This window comes from Mytilus californianus, unplaced genomic scaffold (assembly GCF_021869535.1).
Source record: "Mytilus californianus isolate M0D057914Y unplaced genomic scaffold, xbMytCali1.0.p SCAF_7, whole genome shotgun sequence".
NCBI classification, from domain to species: Eukaryota; Metazoa; Mollusca; class Bivalvia; order Mytilida; family Mytilidae; genus Mytilus; species Mytilus californianus.
Window position 1 is genome coordinate 38,277,692 of NW_026262723.1, and position 24,063 is coordinate 38,301,754.

Consider the following 24,063-nt stretch of genomic DNA (forward strand, 5'->3'; position numbering starts at 1 on the left):
TTATTTTGGGACACCGTCATAAAGATTTATCATATCAACCTCTACATATCACACAAACTTGAATACATGTGAAGTATGTTTTAAAGTAATGAGACTATTTGCATAGTCATATGAATTACGCACGTGAATTGACTGTGACGGTCTAGAAGAAGTTACAGCATCGAAGTCTAATTCTATATTTCGTGGATGTGGTTATTTGTGAAAGGACTTGCTGTACTTAGTATATTATACATATCCTTATAATCAATTCAATTAAATTTGTACATGTGATTCTTTTGTGAAATGTAAAATATTTTAGGGGGAGAGCGATGGTACAGAGATCTATTGAAAGTATAATAGGGAAAAGGAACTTCACATGATTGCTTATTTATAAATCTGACATAAGGTGAATACTACTTTGCCCCAACCAGTTAGATAAAATAAAATTTAGTCAGAGGCTATTTATAATATAACAATGACTTATCAACTCATTGACGAGTTCATATGGCCAAGCCAACTAATTATCTGGTATTCGAAGCGTTACGAAATAGTTTTCTAAAGAATTCATTGGGATACAAAGGACAATAATAGACAATCAAGTAGTAGAGAAAACAGTCGAGCAGACTATCAGTATGACTAACCTAGACATGTAAGAGAATGATAATCCCTTTCTTCATGAATAAGTACGAGCGTTAGCGAGTACTTATCATGAAGTAAGGGATTATCATTCTCTTACAAACTTAGAATATTGTAAAGTGCTCAAGGCTCAAATGATCTATTCAAGAATTAGTTTCATTGTCAGTGCAATGTTTATAATTGATGCATGACTTCCTTTTTCGGCTTGTCATTTATGGATAAGTTTTAGTGATGTGAGGACTTTCTTATCATTTGGGAAATATTTTTAAAAACAAATGCGTTATAGATATTAGGTGACACAACAGTAGAAAGAAAAGGTAGGAATTGTATGTTTCCTGATTGTGAGTATGAATGTAAATCATGTAATATTTTAGTGAGGAATTATCCTGTTTTATTTACAGTTTAAATCAATTAATACATTAGAGTTACAACTAAATTTTATTTCACAGCCAATAATTTGGTCCGGCTTTTTACATCAAATACTGTTTCATTATGTCAGGAAAATGCTAAAAAATAATGCCCTTAAAAGTTTTTAATATGTTTAAAATTAATTCCTGTTTTTTTTTTATCGGAATAATTGTATTGGAAATAACTATTCTCCCCAACCGCTGATCAAGTAATCAAAGTTTTGGAAAGCTAAAAGATTTAGGTTATTTTTTATCTGAAAGATTTTTTTTCTTTTTTTTTTTGCATTGTTTGTTATTGTTTAATTTTATAGTAATTTGAAGTTATTCATATTTTCATAATAAAATTCACGGTACCAATTTTTTGCTGCACCAGTAATTTAACTTCAACTTATTTTGAGATTTTTGTTTGTTTCACAATTCAACTTTTAGTCAGTTTCAATCACTGTGTGATAAATCCTTTCAATCTGATAAATGTGCTTCTGGGCAGTTGTAACTCATTTATAGAAACTCTTTGTTTTGAACTGTAAATAGACCCAAATAATAGGATAATCCCTTACTAAGAACATGATTTACATTCATTCTTCACAATTAAGAGGCATCCAATTCTACAATTTCATTGGTCGAGAGTACTTTGCTGTATTCTAAACAAGGCTAATAGTGAGATTTGTCAAGGTTATTGTAAATTGGGTGTAAAAGCCAACTATCGGTACTGTCATTATCTATCATTTAACATGATCACTCTTATTTTTGTTACATGTGTATATACATTTTTACTCGGATTACTGTGAGGGAATCCGAAGTAATGTTATGGGGAAGTATCTGTGTGTGCTTTTAAACCAGCATTACTGCGTATACATGTAAATACACTGACGTTATCGAGTGCAAAATGGAATTTTTTATCGCTTCATATATATTAGTATTATTTTATTTTTTATCAGATTATGAAATTTCATGAAAATATTTTTTTAAGAACATTTATTTGTAATCAACATGTTTTGTCTTGAGAAATATATATCAGTAAAAATCATGAATAGATCTATAGATAAAATAGATAAATAAAAAAAAACAGAAAAAGCAGAAAGAAAATAAATAAATAAATAAATAAATAAATTTAAACAAATAGAAAAAAACAGAAAATAAATAAATAAATACCGTAATAAAATAAATAAAAACAATTAACAAACAGTATCCAGATATATAGAATGTTTGTTTAAAATAAAATTGACATATAGATAAAATAGATAAATAAATTAAAAAAAATAGAAAAAAAAAACAGAAAGAAAATAAATGAATGAATGAATGAATGAATGAATAAGTAAATAAATAAATAAATAAATAAATAAATAAATAAATAAATAAATAAATAAATAAATAAATAAATAAATAAATAAATAAATAAATAAATAATATCTATTAAATAGATAAATACTGTAATAAAATAAATAAAAACAATTAATATAATTAATGAAATAAATCAAATAACTTGAATAAAATAAGTAAATTGAATAACTTGCATGCATTAAATAAATTAAACAAATAACTATATAAACAGATACAGCTGTCCAGAACTATTTTTATGATAGAAATGTCAGGATCTAGGTTACAAGTGTCAAAACTGATTTAAAGGTGTAGTGACAACTTCTACAGACTGTTCTAGAACAGTTCTATTGACAGTTCCTGACAGATTTAAGAAAGATTAGAACTGATCAAAACTGTATCTATACCATATGTCGTAAATGAAAGACAAATGTATCGTTTAAACTATGCAAGTACTGAAAGAATGATTTATTTCTAATCATATATATATATGTACATACCAAGACTGTGATCTTCCTTTAAAATATAGAAGATATTCAGTTGTATGGTAAATTAATGAAGTTTGAGCTATTCAATTTTATATGTTGGACAGGAAATTAAAAAGAAAAATAAGTAAAAAAATAAATATATATGTCGAAAAATTAGTTTCAATTTTTTTAAGATGTCGAAATGAAATACATCTGACTTGCTAGTCTCGTGACAAGACGGTCCACCTAAGTGCAGGAGTACCTGTTTTCGATCCCAGATTGGTCAACCAAATGTTACAAACAATCAGGTTTAACCCGCCATTTTTTTGAAAATGCCTGCGCCAAGTCAGGAATATGACAGTTGTTTTCCATTCGTGCCGTTGATTGATATAGTCCAACGTTTGATTTGGCAGGTATTTTGGACTTCCTGCTTTTTAATTTACTTAGAGCTGGGTGTTTTTGTTAATATTTTGTGCTTGTTCTATAGAAGCTTAAGATACAATGTACACACAATTGAAAACAATCTTTTTAAAGTATATAAAGTCCTTTAAGATTAACACCAATTCTTGACATGTATTCAACTGTAATGACTTACGCATGGAAGGTCGTGCATCAGTTTCAAAATCCTTATTTTGTTTATTTGGTGGTCTTTCTGTGTTAACGCTGTAAAACAATTATATAAGTTTTTTTTATCTATACTAATGAAATGACCGTTTTTTATTGAAGCAACCATCTGTTAAATGTAGAAATTATTTTTTTTTTTTTTGTCTTGCTTCTTTCAATTTTTAAGGAATTCGATGATTATGAACATAACTGTGACACTAATCTTATTAATAAATCTTAAAAATACAAACCGCATCAAGCTCATTAGAGAACATTAAAGTCTCCCTGATTGAACGAATTTGTAACAGTTTAGCAAGTACATGGCACAAGTACATTCAACAATTATCACTCAGTCTTCATCATTAACACATTCATATATATTACCATTTGACAGAATTGAGAATTTATACCCTTCTCAAATTCCTGTTTTACCGTATAAAGGTAACAAGATAGCATACTTGTGTATTAATTAACTCACCAAACACTTGCCCGTGACGACGGGTTCCTTCCAATTTCGGAAACTTAAACGAAGAAAAAAAAAGCGTATCAAATTATATTGCATTATGATTTTGATGTGCAAAAGTAATATCTTAAAAGATAGTAGTTGAAGTTTCGGATGTATTGTATGTATTCATGTATAGATTTAAATTGTATTTTCGTATTTATGCAACTTGTCTTAATTTACATATTTACAAGTTTCATCTTTCCAAAATAGTATGGAGTGCTTCGCAATATTATAAATTAACGTCAGCTTTTGTTTTGTTGTGATTTTTAGAGAAAACGATAGTTTTTTTGAAGTATTTATTATTTTTTTATGTTCGGATAATTTTATTTGGGTTTCAGTTTCATTATTATTTATTTAATAATATGATACGAAATGCGACATAACAGAAGTAATTAAGCTCCGTTCTTAGGGTCACGAACAAGGGACTGTAAAAAGAATGTGTTACATAAGATAGCTATTATTTTCGTATATTATATGTAATGCCTGGTGATATGATTTGAACACCATACACATCATACACGAACTATTGTGAATAAAACTAATCATAATGTATAAATTAAAACAAAGGAAATCCGTAATAATAAATGTATCAATTTTGACCATAAGCGCTTATCAAACAATATGTCAGCCTATTGCATCATATTCATCAATCATCGGGTTTGGAATACCCATACTCTCAGACCCGTAAATAATTTCTCCTCCCCTTCCTGACTTGTTCCGAATTTTATAACTCATGCCACCCAATTAAACATTAGCCTCACGAATAAAGTACCAATCAAAACCAACTGTTGATTATTAATTAATCATTTTAAGATGGCGTGTATATCGACTGAAACTTCGCCGCTGGACGTTAAGCAACCAACAATTGATCAATCGACTGAAACTTATAGCTTCGTACCGTGTGGCGAAGCAGAAAAATGTTTTTTTGATAAAAAAAAAATATAAGAAGATATCAAAACTATAAACATAAGAATAGTTTGTATGATTGCCAAAAAGACAAATATCCATCAGAGACCAACAGACGTAAATGTAAAGAACTAAAGGTCACCGTATGGCCTTCAACAATGATCAAAACCCATACCGAATTGTAAGCTATAAAAGGCCCCGAAGTGACAAAATTTATACAAATTCAAATGACAAAAACATGACGGTAAGCAACGACAGAATCTACATTACAAGCTCCATAGTTTTGACAGGGGCATATAGAATGTGGTTGGGTTAAACATTTTTGCGGGTGCTCCATCCCCTGTCACCTGTGACAGTGATGTAACACCACAACATAACAACAAACTGTAGTTGGAAAAGACTTTAGACATTAGATCGACCAAAAGAATAAAAGAAAAAAGACACAAAGAACCGATCTCATTGTGCTGACAGTTACTGAAAGCGGGTTCAAAGCTTATTACAGTTAATAAATAAAATCAGGCATGTTTCACAGACTTTAAAAATAGCAATCCGTACATATCCAATGGCTTAAGTGTAAAGACGTTATGAACAGTTTGGGATAATCATAAACTTGTGCAATGTCAAAATATAAGTATTGACGTGATGTAAGACCGTAAGTGTTCATAAATGTATAGGGACACATATTTAGATATGGTTTTATTTAATACATGCATATTCAAATGTAACTCGGATATTTTCTGGTAAGTTGTAAACGTTGATAAAATAAGCGCCCGCCGAGATTTGGAACGGCTGAGATAATCAGCTGAACGTGCGTCCGTCTCAATTTGTTTTCGCTCGCTAACTTTAAAACCCCATGGAGGTTAGTGATTGAACTTGGCGTGATAATTCACCACTACCACGAGGTGTGTTTCGTATAAGGACGACAACTGGACACTGAAAGACATTATCAGAGACTAAGATCATATAAGCCATCCCTGTGCATATGTACAAAAATAGTCCTACTGTTTACTTTAATAACACTTGGGGTTCAGGGATGAAACTTGGCATGGTAACTCACCCTTACTAGGTTAATCGCATGCACAGAAAAAAACATGCATTGAATGTCTTGGCTGAACACTTGGTTCAACTTAACCAACCCTGTACAAAAATCGTTTTCGTTCTCTTACTTTAAAACCCCTTTGAGTTCGAACATGAAACAAAGCATGATTAATCGCCGCCACCAGCAAGTGTGTTGTGTACACGAAAGAACGATGTACTTAATTGATCATTGTCAAATAGCTTAGTTGAACTCCGATGCCTTAATACAAATTATGTATGAAACATACTTGCATCATAATGTACTTATAAACATAATGCAGGACCGTCTGTGATGGTTCCTTACACAATCCTCTTGTTCACTTTATTTTTGTATGATTCTTTTGTGACGTAAGAGAAAGAAAACAGTATATTCATTGTTCTGCTGATGAGTCTTCCATGCACAAGAATGTAATTTAAATGCTTCACATTATTTGTTGACAGACTTTGCATGTCATGAAGTTTAATGTGTGTTACTCGTCTCTTTTTTTATTTCCTATCACTGGGTCAAAATACCAGTATTGATTGACTGTTAGTCTTTTGGGGGGAATCAATTCAGTAGTCAGTGCGTCGGTATTAACATGGTTTGTGACATATCTTATTCTTAAAATTCTCCGTTGATAAATTCAATAAATATTAACATGATTAAGAAACTTAGCTTCAAACTCCCAGACAAATATATACACGGAACGTGTTCAGGTTCTTATAAATCTTTAGCTTTAAAAATTTCGGGTTTGAAAGTTCTGGATGAATATTAATCCCGGAAAGCGCTTTGGACGCATTAAATTTATAAAGTATTACTTTCATTTTTCGTTATTTTCATTATCGTGAATTATAATACATAAATATAATTACCATAATCTGATGTTGTCGGCGTTGTTGATAAATTACTGAAAAAAGTACATGATTATCTATCATAAATTGTGCATATGTACAGTATCATCATATGCATCAGGCTAAGTCAGCGCTATATTAATAAATTCTCGTTTCACATTAAATATGTTTAAAAATTACATTAAAATGTGTTGAGGTGTACGGCCATTGTCCTAGAAACTGAAGTTAAACAGCTTGATGTTATGCCTAATTTCAACTAATAAACGATTATACAATCTAAATTTCAATAAAACATAATTGCGCAATCACTTTAAATTCAGGATCGGATAAAAGTCATATATGACATATTTTTCAATAATTTTATCTCGTTTAATATTTTACTATAAAAATAAGGAGATGTGGTATGATTTCCAATGAGACAACTATCACCAAAGTTCAAAAAAGTAGATGCAAGCAATAATAGGCAACCGTACGGCCAATCAGAATGAGAAAACCCCATACTGTATAGTCGGCTATAAAAGGCCCCGACATGAACAATATGAATCTATTCAATTGAGAAAACTAACGGCCTAATTTATAACAAAACAGTTAACGAAAAACAAATATGAACCAACGACAACCACTGAACTGTACAGACTCCTGACTTGAGACAGGCACATAAAGAATGTGACGGCCGAATGTGGCGGGGTTAAACATGTTTGTGAGCGCTCAACCCTTCCCTTACCTGGGACAGTGGTCTTACAGTACAACATAAGAACAAACTATAAAAATCAGTTAAAGGGGTTAACTCATCAGATCGATACAAACTAGAAAAACATCTAACGAAAACAAAGACCAGACGTGGCAGGTTTTATACATACCTCACAGTGCTCGCAGTTACTGACAGCTAGTTGAAAGCCAATACTAATAAAAAAATATGTATCTAAGACTAAAATACTAATATGGTCGTGTATGGATCAGTTAAAAATGTTTGATCTTGAATTGTTACTCTAAAAATAATAACATTAACGGTTCCAATTTTCATGCACCAGATGCGAATTTCGACAATACTCTTAATATACATTGAATCAAGCATATATTCTATCTGTACCTTTTTGCCATCTTTACTTTTGGTCATGATGCTGTCTTACTTTCTTCAAATGGTGGTTATTGTTTTCCAATGTAAACGTAATGTGTCATATCAAGTAATCAATAAATTTCCTTACCCGACAGATGTATATCTTCCTAAAGTCTGCTGATTCACAGAATATCTTTGGGTTCCGAAAACGTGGCTATGATACACATTCGGATATTGAGGGTAAAATCCATGGTCGTCATTTTCTGCTAATGTAAACATCGATAAGACTTTGAAATGAAGTACACATTTAAATTAACTTTATATAGTATTGACAGATTATCAAATCCTTTGATATATTAAGAAATGCAGATCGGATAAAATTAGACACATTTTATGACAAAAAGTAAGAAGATGACAAGATGGGCAAACACAATTTTAACTCGAAGAAAGTCGGTCATTAAACTTGCCAAAATATCATTTATCACATTCGTCCTGTGCTTTTGTGTCTCAATTTGAAAAAAAATAGAAATGTTTTAGACCAATGTCACATAAACTGCTGCTGGACCACACTTTGTTAAAATGATACAGTGACATTACTGAAGCGAGTGGTACTTTTAAAATACATCTTGTATCTTCTTTTTTTTTTTTTCCTTTAATAGGTAAGATTTTCAACGTACATTTTGGCATGTTTTTTAACATTCATTTTATTGAAAATATTGGTACTGAGTGTCTTTCACTTCACTCAAACAATATTAGACACACAGTTCAGGTTTGGTAGAAATAAAACGGAGGAAAAGTTGTGGTTAGGAATATCTGATATTATTACGACGATAGCTTTTACATTTTCAACGTTTATTTTCCGATTGCAGTTGTCATAGTAACAGTTTCCATTACGTTCAAGTAAAATTGTTTGTTAGTTCCAGAAATAATTCTATGCAAATGAATACACATATCAATGAAAAAAATAAAACTGAATTATAGGATTACAGAACTTAACGTAATTGTCTGTTACTTAATATGTAGGTGTGATACATGAAATCCGGTGCAGTGAAATCTGTACCTTATATGTTGCTTCGACGATAAAACCCATTCCGCCTTATTTATTACTGAAGTAAAAATAGAGATGACTAGTAGTCAAAATGGGTCATTTCATGACGTATGCAGCTAAAAATTAACTGTAAATAATTTCGAAATGCTGAAACATCTGTAGAGAAAAAATTACAATTGTATACCGTCACGTATTGATTGACCGATGTGATGTTTCTGTATCATCACGAGGGACATATTTTTATGTTCAAGACAATATACAGTTAGATCAGTTCTAATCTTTCTGACAACCTCTCAGGAACTGTCAGGAGAATTGCTGTAAAACAGTCTGTAGAATAGTTTTCCCGCCACCTTTGAAACAGTTTCCAAATGAAGATTCTTCCCTAGAATATAGAATCTGACAGTTCTAATTTAGAACAGATTCTGACACTTTTAACGTAGACGTATATTTCCTCGGTGTTTAAGCATTATATTTACAAATGAAAACATATTTGATCAAAAGCAATATTATATAAATGGAGAAATAACAGAACGAAAATTCATGTCAAAACTGTAATTATTTTTATTTTAACTATTTATTCCCTTATATCTAAAACACACACGTCCCAATCACGACCAGAGAGCTGCTCTAATCTATGTCATTCATAACTGTTCTACTCTAGAACAGATTCGGACATATCTACTCTAGAACATATAAGGACATTCGAACTGATTATATATAAAGGTAAGAAGATGTGGTACAATGTATGATTGCCCATGAAACAAATCTCCATCAGAGACCAAATGGTGTAGAAGTAAGCAACTATCGGTCGCCATACAGTCTTCAACAATGAGCAAAACACATATACCGCACAGCAGGCCCCGACATGTTACATGTAAAACCATTCAAACTAGAAATCTTACGGCCTGTTTTACGTACAAAACAACCTGACATCTCTATTCTAAAGACATGTTAGAACTGATCCCAACAATACAAGAATACTAATTTCGACTGTATACTTAAAGGACTTTGTTTTATTCCTTATCCTGTTATATTGAATAATTTGAATGTCGATTCGCTGCTGGTAATGCGAGCGTAGTAGGAGAAATTAACCTGTCGATGTACCCGATCTCGCTCCTGTTGGAGTTTATGCGATGACCTCTATTTTTTCACTCGGTTTAAATACACTAAACCGAGTTAAGATAATACGAGTGTCACGTGTGGAACATGATCGTCTCACCTTTCAGGAGCACCTGTGATCACCATCGGTGTTTGCTGAGATTTGTTTTGATCAGTCTAAAGTGTTCTATGTAGTTTTTTGTAGACTGTTTTGTCGTTTTTCATTGATCCCATTGAGCTGTCGGTTCTCTTCAACGGATGAATTTTGATTGACCCTACGGTATCTTCAGCCTCCTGTTAAACATTTATAAACTGTTTTTGCCTATCCTATATTTACTTACCCTGACTGGAACTATCAGCTGCCTCATCCTTCTGTTTCGTACTTGATTTAGATAAGTGCTTAAGACAAAACAAATAACAATTGGAAAAGATATAACAAAAATTATGCACAGTCGATCACAGTTGAAAGTGCAAAAATGCAGGTACTTCCATGACGATATAATATGCTAAATATTTATATCATAAAAGCAAAGTACGTAAAGTACTTTTAGAGAACGATATCTTAGGCATTTATATGTAAATGAAACAACAATAAAATTAAAAACCAATTGTTCAGAGAACAATTGAAGGTCTTTCCACATTAAACTAAATACTTGATAAGATGATACTTCCGGTTTACTGAAAGTTACTTTTGACATTAACTCATAGGTTTCTTCATACTTTTATGGTTTCTATAAACTTGTGTCTGAAATAAAGGAGATTATTTGCTACATCCGGTTTAGAAAAGGTCACTTCCGGTCTCATATGAAAGTTTTATTCAAACTTAATAAAAACTATATGGTTTCTATATACTTTTGCATGTCTGAAATGAGGGAAATAATTTCCGATATCCTGTTAAGAAAATATCACTTCCGATGATACGGGTTATGTTCCTCTCATATATTTTATGATAGTATGATACTAAACCCCTAAAGGGAGGGATTGTGATGAAGACATAATCTTTCAATCAGTTTAATTGAAGTCTGGAGCTGGCATGTCAGTAACTGCTAGTAGTCCGTTGTTAATTTATGTATCATTGTCATTTTGCTTAGTTTCTTTTGTTACCTATTCTGACATCGGACTCGGACTTCTTTCAAACTGAGTTTTACTGTGCGTATTGCTATGTGTTTCTTTTTTCAACATTGACTAGAGGTATAGGGGGAGGGTTGAGATCCCACAAAACATGTTTAACTCCGCCGTATTTTTGCGCCTGTCCCAAGTCAGGAGCCTCTGGCCTTTGTTAGTCTTGTATGTTTTTTTAATTTTAGTTAATTTATATGTTTTGGAGTTTATTGTGACGTCCATTTTCACTGAACTAGCACACAATTTTATTTAGTGGCCAGCTGAGGACCACCTCCGGATGCAGGATTTTCTCGCTGCATTGAAGACCCATTGGTGGCCTTCGGCTGTTGTCTGCTCTTTGGTCGGGTTGTTGTCTCTTTGACATATTCCCCATTTCCATTCTCAATTTTATGATTTAGAAAAAAAACTTATTGTTACTTAAAAAGGATAAGTTTGAACCGATCTTCAATATATTACTTGGCCTTTATTTTTTTGTTGCTAATAACAAGATAGTATTATTTGACAAATAATTGGTTGAACTCTTCAAAAGTTATTACAGTCGGTTCGCTAACCTTTAAACAATTAATAAACAAACGATTTGTCTGTCTGCCAGTAAAACCGATGAAATTCTTTTACATAGTTGAGCTAGTGAAATTGATCATATATTGCGATGATTTCCGACATAAAGAAAGGTAACACCAATAAAAACTGTACATGTTAATAAATTTTAATAGGTCATTTTAATAAACTTTCTGTCGACAAAACTTTAAATTTTTCGAAAAACTAAGGATTTTCTTATCCCAGAAATAGATTACCTTAGCCGTATTAGGCACAACTTTTTGGAATTTTGGGTCCTCAATGCTCTTCAACTTTGTACTTGTTTGGCTTTATAACTATTTTGATATGAGCGTCACTGATGAGTCTTATGTAGACGAAACGCGCGTCTGGCGTATTAAATTATAATCCTGGTACCTTTGATAACTATTAACAGTACGTTATCAACTGTCTCAATAAAATTAATTACCAAATGGTGTAAAAGTAAAAAAAATGACATAAGAAAATACCACTTTTCCAACTATGGATTTGGTTAAAAAAAAGAAACAAAATGAACCAAACGAGGTATGCTGCTTATATGACATGTACACAATAAATTTATATTACATCTGGCTTTGGAGATTTAAATCAAAAGAACGAAGCGATGAAGTTTTTCTCACTGTGTAAGTGGTAATCCATGTGTACAACAAAGTATCGCTTCCATACTCGATACAAAAATTATTCTTTCTTTTAAGATAAAAGTAAATAACTAAAACAATGTTATCCAACTCGTCTTTTGGGATCCTCTTTATACCAAATAGATATCCTGTTGAAGGTGGAATGGTAACTACACACCTATATATGTAGGATACTGACCAATGAACAAACCCCATATACAGTTTTTTTTCCTTTACAATTTAAAAAATCACTGTCAGATACAAGTTCAGAGATTAAAAAAAAAGATAATGAAAATGATGGTATTGACATTTCTAAAAAAGTTATGGAATAATGAAGAGAAGGATAACATTAATAATCACTTTTATAATAATAATAAAAAACGAAGAAGAAGAAGAAAATTAAAAAAAACAGAAAACGAAACAAAACTAAAAAGAAGAATAAGAAATAGAACGAGGTAAAGAATTAAATAGGAAAGAAGACTAAACTTATTTATCGATCAATGATTGATTAACAAAAAGGCCATTTAGAAACAAAAACAAATATTAGAAACGAGACGTAAAACGTCATATTCATTATGATATGGAAATCATTAACTTTCAATCTTCATATATTAATAACAAAATGTGGTATGGGTGCCAATGAGACAACTCTCCGTCCAAGTCACAATGTATAAAAAGTAAACAATTATAGGTTAAGTACGGCCTTCAACACGGAGCCGTGGCTCACACCGAACAGCAAGATACAAAGGGCCCCAAAATGACTAGTGAAAAACAATTCAAACACGAAAACCAACGGTCTAATCTATATAAAAAACGAGAAACGAGAAACACTTATTAACCACACCAACAAACGACAACCACTTAACAACATGCTCCTAACTTAGGACAGGTAAATAAACGTTTTAACAGGCGCCCACCTTCACCTGTTCCTTTTGGAGCACTTTGACTATCAAATTATGCCTTTAGTTTAAGTTTAGAATATTAGGTATGGAACAGTATATTGTTGGTTTATGTCATGTACAAAGAATAATTTCCTACAGTTATGAAGATTCAAAACAAAAGTGGGACTGTGCTCATTTTGAACTGTACAAGTGTACCTCTTGTTAGAATGAGTTGCACAACGGGCTAAGGGTATCTTGTATCATACTCAATATAAAACCTTTCGAGATTTAATAGGTATCAAAAATATATTTGTCCTGCTTGTCAAATAGAGAGATAAACTCAAAATGTGAAAGTTTCCTTATCTATACTCTTAATGTGTTTCGGTTAAATCATCTCTTGCTTAAACGCATTCAAATACTAAGGTTTTTCTATCCGCAGGCATAGATCGCCAATTCAGTTTTTTCAAAGCTCATTTAATTGTTTTGTTTTCAGTTCTCTTTAAATTCTTTATTAAGTTAACCTTTCACCTAATCGAGCGCCTCGCACGTCAGGCGTACAACGATATAAGCCATGTATCTTTGACGAGTTTTCTTTACTTCTTCAACGTTTGAACAAATGTATGATGTTTTGAATTAGCATACACTTTGGCCTCTGTATTACCGAAGAAACATTAAATTGTCGAAATGTGTATCTCGTAAAGGTATATCGGTACCGTAAATAAGCTTTCCTTTCGAAAATAGTACTTTATAAATCTAATTTGGTCGATTGGCATTTTTGTATTTACATTCATCAAAAACGCTCAAACCAAAGATATGGCAAGGCAGATATGTTTTTGATCTGATTGCTGGGACTATATTGACCTTTAGCCTGTGTGTTTTATATATGATATTACTGTAACATTATTAAGAAAATGTTTCTGTCGACTGTATACAGTCATACAACTTTTGGAAATACCTATACAAAAATTTATTACCTCCAAGATTGCTAATTACAATATTCTAAACTGGGGTTCCATTATTGACAATAAACATTCCCAACATTGCTTTAGTATTGGCAGGTAACCAATACAAACGTTTTCAAAAGGTATATTAGGTCAGCACTGTATGTCTGTTAAAACTTATATGTGACGACATTTGGAATTAAAACAATAATATATGTATTGTATTACATACTAAGGTTTTCCCAATTAAATTTGCATGAATATATCTGTATATAGTCTTGAAGACCGTACTTTGACTTCTAATGGTTTACTTTTATAGATTTTGACTTGGATGGAGAGTTGTCTCATTGGCACTCATACCATATCTTCTTATATCTATTTAAAAAGTTTTTGCCAACGATGAAAGCACTTTTCCATATTTGTTCCTGTGCAAGTACATCTTGATGACAATTATACATCATAGGCCTTCTGTGAATACGATAATGATGTGTCATAGGTCTCCGTATGGGAAAAAAATGTTGTGACAGACGTGTCATTACAAGACCAAGAAAATATGACAGCTATCATTTTAATCTGTTGATAAAAATTTTATAAAATAATGTCTTACAAAGAATCATGTCATATTTGACAAATTACACACTATTTCCATGAACTGCTTGATGGAAAACAGAAGCTTATATGAATTTTAACGTGTGATATCATACTTCCAAAATAAAGTTAATATTTGTTATTAAGTTTTGTAAAAGGTATGAATCAATTTATGATATCTATATCCCTAGTATAATTTTTTAAAAGCAATTGAATTGTTGCATAAAAAGAAATAATGAATAATGGGAAATTACCAACTATAAAATTAACAAAAGGAAAGAAAGTAGTCTCGTTTTCAACTAAACATATATTACCAAAATATAAAACGGACATCGGTGAGTCTATAGGTTGGAAAAAAAATATGACTTTGTGTTTTAACCATATTTCAGTAATTGCTATTGTTGCTCCCAGAACTAAAAGTATACAAATGAAACTGGTAATTTGAACATCGAGTTTTTTTCTGTTTACTTTTTTTTTGTCAAAAATAGCCTAACATTTGTGTACTGTCTTGTTATCAAAGATTTTCTTTCGACCGTATACAATTATATAATTTTAATAAATACACAGGAGAACAAATGATTTTTCTGAAGAAAAATTTAGTTATACACACTAATTATAAACTCATACTAATACAAAATATAACATACCTTTCCCATCTTTCAAATCTACGTGTTACAGTAACCAACTATGTTACTTAACTCTCATACTGTCAGGATAATTTCTTACTATAAATAAAAATTATTGAACATTTTTAAATTGTTTTGGTATTGTCAAGAAAACAATTCAAGTCATTACAAAAACAACAATATTTGTCAGTTCTAATTTTAAAATGACGAAATTTGGAATTACAATATTTACTGTTACGTTTTATAGAACATACATACTGGTATTTAAAGCCCATTTACTGGGCTAATGTCTGCAGTCATACGTTTAAATTTGATGTATTCAATTATCCAATGTGAAATAACTAACTAAATATCAATATAAGAATACGGATATATAGTATGATGGCCAATGAGACAATTATCCACCAGAGTTAAAATGAAGAGGATGTAAGCAAATATAAGCCACCGTGCGGCCTTTAACAATGTGAATGTGAAAAAAACACACAGTATAGTTGGCTATAAAAAGCCTGACATGAAACATATGAAACAATCCAGTTGAGAAAACTAACAGCCTAATTTATAGCAAAACAATTTACGGATAACAAATTCGACAGACATGAACCAACGACAACCACTGAACTACAGGCTCGACATGAAAAATATGAAACAATCCAATTGAGAAAACTAACAAGCTAATTTATAGCAAAACAATTTACGGAAAACAAATTTGACAGACATGAACCAACGACAACCACTGAACTACAGGCTCCTGACTTGGGACAGGCACATTAAAAACATGTTTGTGAGCGTTCAACCTTCCAATAACCTGCGACAGTGGTGTAACAACACAACATAAGAAATTACTTCAAAATCAGTTGCAGTAGACCACTTTACAGTTCGTTGCATTTCCATGAAAACCTTTAATTTTAGTGAACATCATTCGTGCGTTTAGGGGCATCGTCACTTACTTCCCATGTTGAGCGAGCGATTGAAAAAATATGATGCTATATTGCACGAATCATTCGGCAAATAAAATTCTTATAATTGATAATCAGCACTGCTGTCATTATGGAATTGTGATTAAGTACCTACGGAACAAACATTATTTCTAGTTTATCCTGCATAATGAAGATCACGAAGACGCTTGTAATAGAGCAAGGATACAGGCGATCTCCTCTATCTGGTAAATGACGTCATAAAGGCGCACATAATTGACAATTTTTTTCCGGTGAAGGACATAACTCGAAAGTGGTCTATGGGCTTTTCAAAAGATGAGTACGAGGCACATAAACTACTCACATAAAAACAATGTACACAGCACCAAAAAGATTATTAATAATACAAATGATGGAAAAAGCTGGAGTTTATTTTATTTTGCCAATAACAAGATAGTATTATTTGACAAATAATTGGTTGAACTCTTCAAAAGTTATTACAGTCGGTTCGCTAACCTTTAAACAATTAATAAACAAACGATTTGTCTGTCTGCTATGGCATGGTGTTGGTTGCAAAAATTTGATATTTTTCATTTAAATGCAATATTTCTTATTTAATTAGTATATTTCTTCATTTAAATGCAATATTTTTTTATTTGAATGGTATATTTTTTCATTTAAATGCAATATTTTTTTATTCAAATGGTATAATTTTTCATTCAAATGGTATAATTTTTCATTCAAATGGTATAATTTTTCATTCAAATGGTATAATTTTCATTCAAATGCAATAGTTTTTATTCAATTGGTATAAAATGTCATTTGAATGCAATACTTTTTATTCAATTGGTATAGTGGTTTTTTATTTATATGCAATAATTGCATTATGGGAAATTCTTTGACGTCATAAGGTCAAATTTGCAACAACGTTTGTGATTGGTCGGAAATTGTTTGGATTTCTCCCCTTTCTTTCTAAACATGGGTGACCAAGAATTAAAAAACGCGTCAGAATATCGCCCCTCTAACTAAATCTAACGTTCGTGCGAGTCCTGCACTGGCTGTTAAAATCTTGTGGTCATAACTAGTATTTCTATTGCAAAATTTTGATGGTCATAACGTTCGGTCCACTTTTCAAAAACCGTTTCATTGTATATGGATTTATATGCAAGTATATCGGTTTTTTAAATAGATTAGACACCGTTGGTTTTCCCGTTTGAATGGTTTTACACTACTAATTTTTTGGGGGCCCTTTACAGCTTGCTGTTCGGTTTGAGCCAAGGCTCCGTGTTGAAGACCGTACGTTGACCTTTAATGGTTTACATTTACAAATTATGACTTGGATGGAGAGTTGTCTCATCGGCACTGATACCACATCTTCTTATATCTATATACAACGTAAACCAGACGTTTCTCAGACTGTTTTCTTTTTTTATTAAATCCTTTGCCGCGCGTTGTGTACTGATTGATAACTCAGTCTGTGAGAACAAGATTTGTTTCAGTACCAGTTGTAATTAGGTTTGAGCAAACTTCCAGTAATTGCAAATACTCTTATGTCGGTGCTTATTGTCTTAGTTTTTTGTGTGTCTCGTATCGATCTTTTGAGTTAATTTGCTGATTTGTGCAGGTTGTTATTTTATTGTACTGTTACACCACTGTCCCAGCTTCGGGATGGGTTGCTCACAAACATGTTGTTGTACTGTTACACCGCTGTCCCAGATTAGGGGGAGGATTGGGATCCCGCTAACATGTTAAACCCCGCCACATTCTGTATGTATGTGCTTGTCCCAAGTCAGAAGCCTGTAATTCTGTGGTTGTCGTTTATTGCTTTGTTATACATATTTGTGTTTCATTCATTTTTTTGTACATTAATTCGGCCGTTAGTTTTCTCGATTGAATTGTTTTACATTTTTGATTTCGGGGCCTTTTATAGCTGACTATGCGGTGTAGGCTTTGCTTATCGTCGAAGGCTGTACGGTGACTTATAGCTGTTGATTTCTGTGACATTTGATCTCTTGTGGAGAGTTGTCTCATTTGCAATCATACCACATCTTCGTTTTTATATCATCCCTGCCATGTTCTTTATTTTCCCAGGGATGGAGCTTGTAGTTTAGTGGTTGTCGTTGGTTCCTGTCTCGACTCATATTTGATATTTTGTAAATTGTTTTGTTATGTATAATTAGGCTGTTAATTTTTTATTGAATTGTTCACACTTTTCATGTCGTGCCTTTTATAGACGACTTTACAGTATCAGGTTTTTGTCATTGTTGAAGGCCTTACGATTGTCTACAAAAAGCATTTGTCTACATGACGGCAAAAAGCTCTACAGAGCTTATGTTTGTAGTATTTCATGTAACCCGACTTAAAATTATTTTTTCTTATCTTATCTTATCTATAATTGCTTACATCCACTTCATATTTGAACTCCGGTGGATAGTTGCCTTATTAGCAATCATATTCCATCTCTTCATTTATATACTATATACGTGACTTCTAAACTCGTGTTTTCCTGAACAAGCATGAAATAATTTTCACTGGGCGTTAAAATTAGCAACAAACAATCAATCAATTTAAACTTGTGTTAAATAAGAGGAAAACCATTTGATATTTATTTATTTGTTGGGGTGGGGGACAGAAGGATTTCATATATGAATATGGTTGCCTGGTAAGAGCTGAACAATAGGCATGATTAGCGACAGATTGAAATGAATAATAATGCCATCTCTTCCCTTCCCCATCCTTCATCTATAAATTTAAACTGACCACCACGGAATAGCCCAATAGTGTTGAAAGTAGCGTTAAACACCAATCAATCAAAATCCCTTCCCTAGAATATCAAATAATCGTCCCTTTACTGTTATTGTCCGTGTAGTTCTTATATTTATCCAGCTTATCGTCCTACAGGGATGTCCTACTAAGGCTGTCATACCATAAAAACGTTTATAAAACAGCTCACATTCTTATATATCTGCATTCACAAATTTATTAATTTTATTTAGACTAAACGACGCCATGTTTGTTATGTGCCTCTGCCGTCAACCTATCAAAAATGAAGAGGTGGAAGAGAGCCAGAAGATCATCCCAATGCAAAAAAACCAGAAATGGACTTCTTCTGGCTCACTTCCGAAGAACAAAAAAAAACCGCGCCCCATTGATATGTTTTAAAAACGCCTTGCCCCTACCCTTTTTTCAAAAAAAAATGGCATTATTAAATATATAAACATATATATAATCATCAAAATTAAAATGCTATTGTATTTTTATAAGACCTACTTTATTACATGACCTGGGACTAATGACATCTATCTATAAGTCCTAGCATACATTAATTATTATAATATGAATATGTTTCTTGTTTTAATAACCACATATGATGCTATGCATGAGTCACCATTTATCAGGACATGAATTGGGTTTACATAGAGAGGATAAGGGACGACATCAGAAAATCAATGAAGGATAAAAAACTTAATTCAAATAGTTTTTTTTTGGGGGGGGGGGTCAAAATTGCTGCAAGTTTTGTTTAATTAACATCGATTTTATATATATCCTTATTGGTCAATCAATTTTTCCCAAATTAAGTTAAGAAAGAAAGGGGGGGGGTAGGGGGGTCAGTGAAAAAAACTATATGAATTAAGTTTTTTTTTTATCCTACATTGAACTTTTGATGTCGTCCCTAATGTGCAAAAAAATAAGGTGCTGGACCAAACCTATAGATAACATAATAAAGAAATGATGAAATATACAGAATACGTTGATTGACTTTTGGTTGCCTTATGTCCAGTGGCAAATATGTCTTGCATGTTTTGGACAAATATAATAGAGATCAAAGGATAAAGAATAGAGTGAAATGGTAAAAACTAAAAGATATAGAATTATAGAAACGATCTTTGATCTGAAACCCCTACCCTCATACACACACTATTACCATTACTGCCAATACTAGCATATATACATCTCTATACAAATATCTAAATTTGAACCTACTCCCCCCCTCCCCCCCCCCCCCCCCCTTTCTAGACACCGAGGTTTTGGATCCGCCCCTTGTTAAATGTGTCTAATTATATACATTTTGTACGGGTCTAGATAATAGCTAAACGTACAATCATATAATTTGTTGGATACCTAATTATATTATATAATGTGTCACAAAATAAACTTGTATACCCCCCTTCCCAATGCAGTATTGAAAAGTAAATCATTTAAAAGTCCTGAAGATAAAATATGTTTTGAAATATGCCCTGCATACTTATTTATGAAAAGACATATAGTAATTATAGAACTACTGTGGGGCTTGAAAAATCTATTTAAGGGATTCGGAGACGAGAACAGTAAAAAAAAAAGCTCAGCAACGAATCCTAAATGTAAAATGATTTGCAGCATAAGACATGAGAGAACATATTATAGATAGTATTAAATATGAAGTTCACGCCTTATTTCCCTACTTGTGGGTTTCTGGTTCTGCTGTCGTAATTAAGTGATTTTTTTTCTTCATGTAGTAAAAAAGAGGGGGCTTAGTCCAAATAATTGTAACGTCCTGGATGCTTTTTATTCTTTTTTTCATGTGTGCCTTCCTGCAACGTCTCTGAGGATCAAGAAAAGTAAAAAATGATATAGCATTAAAGAACGTCATGATGACATGTATCTGGACTTAGAAGGGGGAGGGGGGCTAGCTATGTATTTTTTTTTTATTTCAATGTGTAGACTGTAGGAGAGTTTCTTCAGAAAAGGTTTTCATTGGAGGTGTTTTTGCCATGCACGCAGGCATCTGTTTCTATCCATGAACAAATTGTGTGTCAAATTAATTATTATTACTTGTCACTCGCATTTTTTGCTCGTCCTGGCCATTATTGGCATTAACAGCCAGTGCATGAACTCGCACGAACGCCAAATTTGGTTAGAGGGGCGATATTCTGACGCGTTTTTTAATTCTTGGTCACTCAAGTTTAGAAAGAAAGGGGAGAAATCCAAACAATTACCGACCAATTACAAACGTTGTTGCAAATTTGACATTATGACGTCAAAGAATTTCCCATAATGCAATTATTGCATATAAATAAAAAAAAACTGCTATACCAATTGAATAAAAAATATTGCATTCAAATGACATTTTAAACCAATTGAATAAAAAATATTGCATTTGAACGAAAATTATACCATTTGAATGAAAAATTATACCATCTGAATAAAACATATTGCATTTAAATGAAAAAATATACCATTCAAATAAAAAATTTTGCATTTAAATGAAGAAATATACCAATTAAATAAGAAATATTGCATTTAAATGAAAAATATCAAATTTTTGCAACCAATACCATGCCATAGTCTGCCAGTAAAACCGATGAAAGTCTTTTACATAGTTGAGCTAGTGGAATTGATCATATATTGCGATGATTTCCGACATATAGAAAGGTAACACCGATAAACACTGTGCATGTTAACAGTACGTTATCAACTGTCTCAATAAAATTAATAAACAAATGGTGTAATGTAAAAAAATGACATAAGAAAATACCACTTAACAAAATGACATAAGAAAATATCACTTAACAAAATGACATCAGAAAAAAAAAAGAAACAAAATGAACCAAACGAGGTATGCTGCTTATATATGACATGTACACAATAAATTTATATTACATCTGGCTTTGGAGATTTAAATCAAAAGTACAATGCGAAGAAGTTTTTCTCACTGTGTAAGTGGTAATCCATGTGTACAACAAAGTATCGCTTCCATACTCGATACAAAAATTATTCTTTCTTTTTAGATAAAAGTAAATAACTAAAACAATGTTATCCAACTCGTCTTTTGGGATCCCCTATATACCAAATAGATATCCTGTTGAAGGTGGAATGGTAACTACACACCTACATATGTAGGATACTGACCAATGAACAAACCCCATATTGAGCTTGTTTTCCTTTACAACTTAAAAAAATCACTGTCAGATAAGTTCAGAGATAAAAAAAAAAAAAACATAATGAAAATAATGGTATTGACATTTCTAAAAAAGTGATAGAATATAATAAAGAGAAGGATTACAATAATAATCACTTTTATAGTAATAATAAAAAAAGAAGAAGAAGAAGAAGATTAAAAATCAGAAAACGAAACGTAACGAAAAAGAAGAATAAGAAATAGAACGAGGTAAAGAGTTAAATAAAAAAGAAAAACAAAGATTAGAAACGAGCCAAACAAAACGTCATATTCATTAAGATATGGAAATTATTAACTTTCAATCTTCATATGTTCGTTTTGAAGCACTTTGACTAACATATTATGCCTTTAGTTTAAGTTTAGAATATTAAGTATGGGACAGCATATTGTTGGTTTATGTCATGTACAAAGAATAATTTCCTACAGTTATGGAGATTCAAAACAAAAGTAGGACTGTGCTCATTTTGAACTGTACAAGTGTTCCTCTTGTTAGAATGAGTTACACAACGGGCTAAGGTTATCTTGTATCATACTAAATAAAAAACTTTTTTAGGTTTATTAGGTATCAAAAAATATATTTGTCCTGCTCGTCAAATAGGGAGATATAATCAAAATGTGAAATTTTCCATCTTTATACTCTTAATGTATTTTGTTTGAATCATCTCTTACTTAAACAAATACAAATACTAAGGTTTTTCTACCCCAGGCATAGATGGCAAATTCAGTTTTGGAAAAGCTCGTTTAATTGTTTTATTTTCAGTTCTCTTTAAATTCTTTATTGAGTTAACCTTTCAGCTAATCGAGCACCTCGCACGTCTGGCATACAACGATATAAGCCATGTATCTTTGATGAGTTTTCTTTACTTTTTCAACGTTTGAACAAATGTATGATGTTTTGAATTATCATATATATATTGGCCTCCGTATTACCGAAGAAACATTAATTGTCGAAATGATAGACTCTACGTATCACTAGCCTAGGGTAGTATGAATATTCATGAGTTTTATGAAGCAACGCGGGATACGAGATCACGTCATTGGCGCGATTATCTAAGTTCACAGAACTACATGTATCAGCAAGCGGAAAACAAAAATATGTTCAGAAGTTCTTAGATATTTCCCAAGATGTAGGGCATATATCACTGGAACAGAGACGATACCAAAACAAGTATTTTGAATACTGAATCAGCTTTAGATATTGTGTACAAGCACGGCATCTAGGCACTCAAAATACGATTATTAAAGGGGGGTGGAGTTACACGCAACGAAGGCATACGAGGGCTACCCTGTGTGTTATATTTATAAGTGTAGCCTCACAAATGTGACATCAAAATTTATCAGTGTAAAAGTTATTTCAGGTTTAAACAGTCTTCTTGAAAACTTGGACATAATGACGTAAAAATCTGCTAAGAGGTGTGCAAATTGAGCAGGGAATGCCCCACAAACCCTTTCTGTAAGTTAACATTTACAGTGTCCAGTTATGTACCCCTTTAAGTTTATTCTGTCCTTTTAAATGTGTGAATAAAGGAAGTATCTTTATTAATAATTTATATATATATATATGCTCTTAAAAGGTAAATTTACAAATGATATATTATGTTCAAAACAACCTGATTACTTTTTGTTTAGTTCTAAGTAAAAACTAGGAGTAAGGGAATTTTCTGCAAGGGAATTTAGACATTTTTTTTTAAATTTCAACCTAAGGTCAAATATATAGATTTCACTTGTCCACTTAATCATGTTAATATGAAAAACTAAAGTGCAAGGAGTATTTATTTATCTACATTTCTTGTTTCATCAATTGCTGTACCTTTCCAGTTACTTATTATGTGTTGTGTATTAATTTGACTATAACACTTTTGAGTGACTGGATAGGCTGATAATATTCATCAATTGAAAAGGAAACTGGAGAGATTGGTAATAGTTTTAGAC

General features: G+C 31.9%; 1 protein-coding gene across 1 annotated transcript in view; it reads right to left on the bottom strand.

Moving 5' to 3' along the window:
- LOC127708061 (caspase-3-like) overlaps positions 1 to 24,063 on the bottom strand; it is a 73,346-nt gene that overhangs the window by 34,798 nt on the left and 14,485 nt on the right. Inside the window, exons 2-8 of the mRNA XM_052212854.1 lie at positions 15,301 to 15,378; positions 10,273 to 10,330; positions 7,934 to 8,048; positions 6,750 to 6,784; positions 3,888 to 3,930; positions 3,402 to 3,469; positions 2,840 to 2,855 (exon numbers count right to left, since the gene is read on the bottom strand). Of these exons, the coding sequence (XP_052068814.1) occupies positions 2,840 to 2,855; positions 3,402 to 3,469; positions 3,888 to 3,930; positions 6,750 to 6,784; positions 7,934 to 8,048; positions 10,273 to 10,330; positions 15,301 to 15,309 (344 nt within the window). The 5' untranslated portion in view covers positions 15,310 to 15,378. The remainder of the gene's footprint in view (positions 1 to 2,839; positions 2,856 to 3,401; positions 3,470 to 3,887; positions 3,931 to 6,749; positions 6,785 to 7,933; positions 8,049 to 10,272; positions 10,331 to 15,300; positions 15,379 to 24,063) is intronic.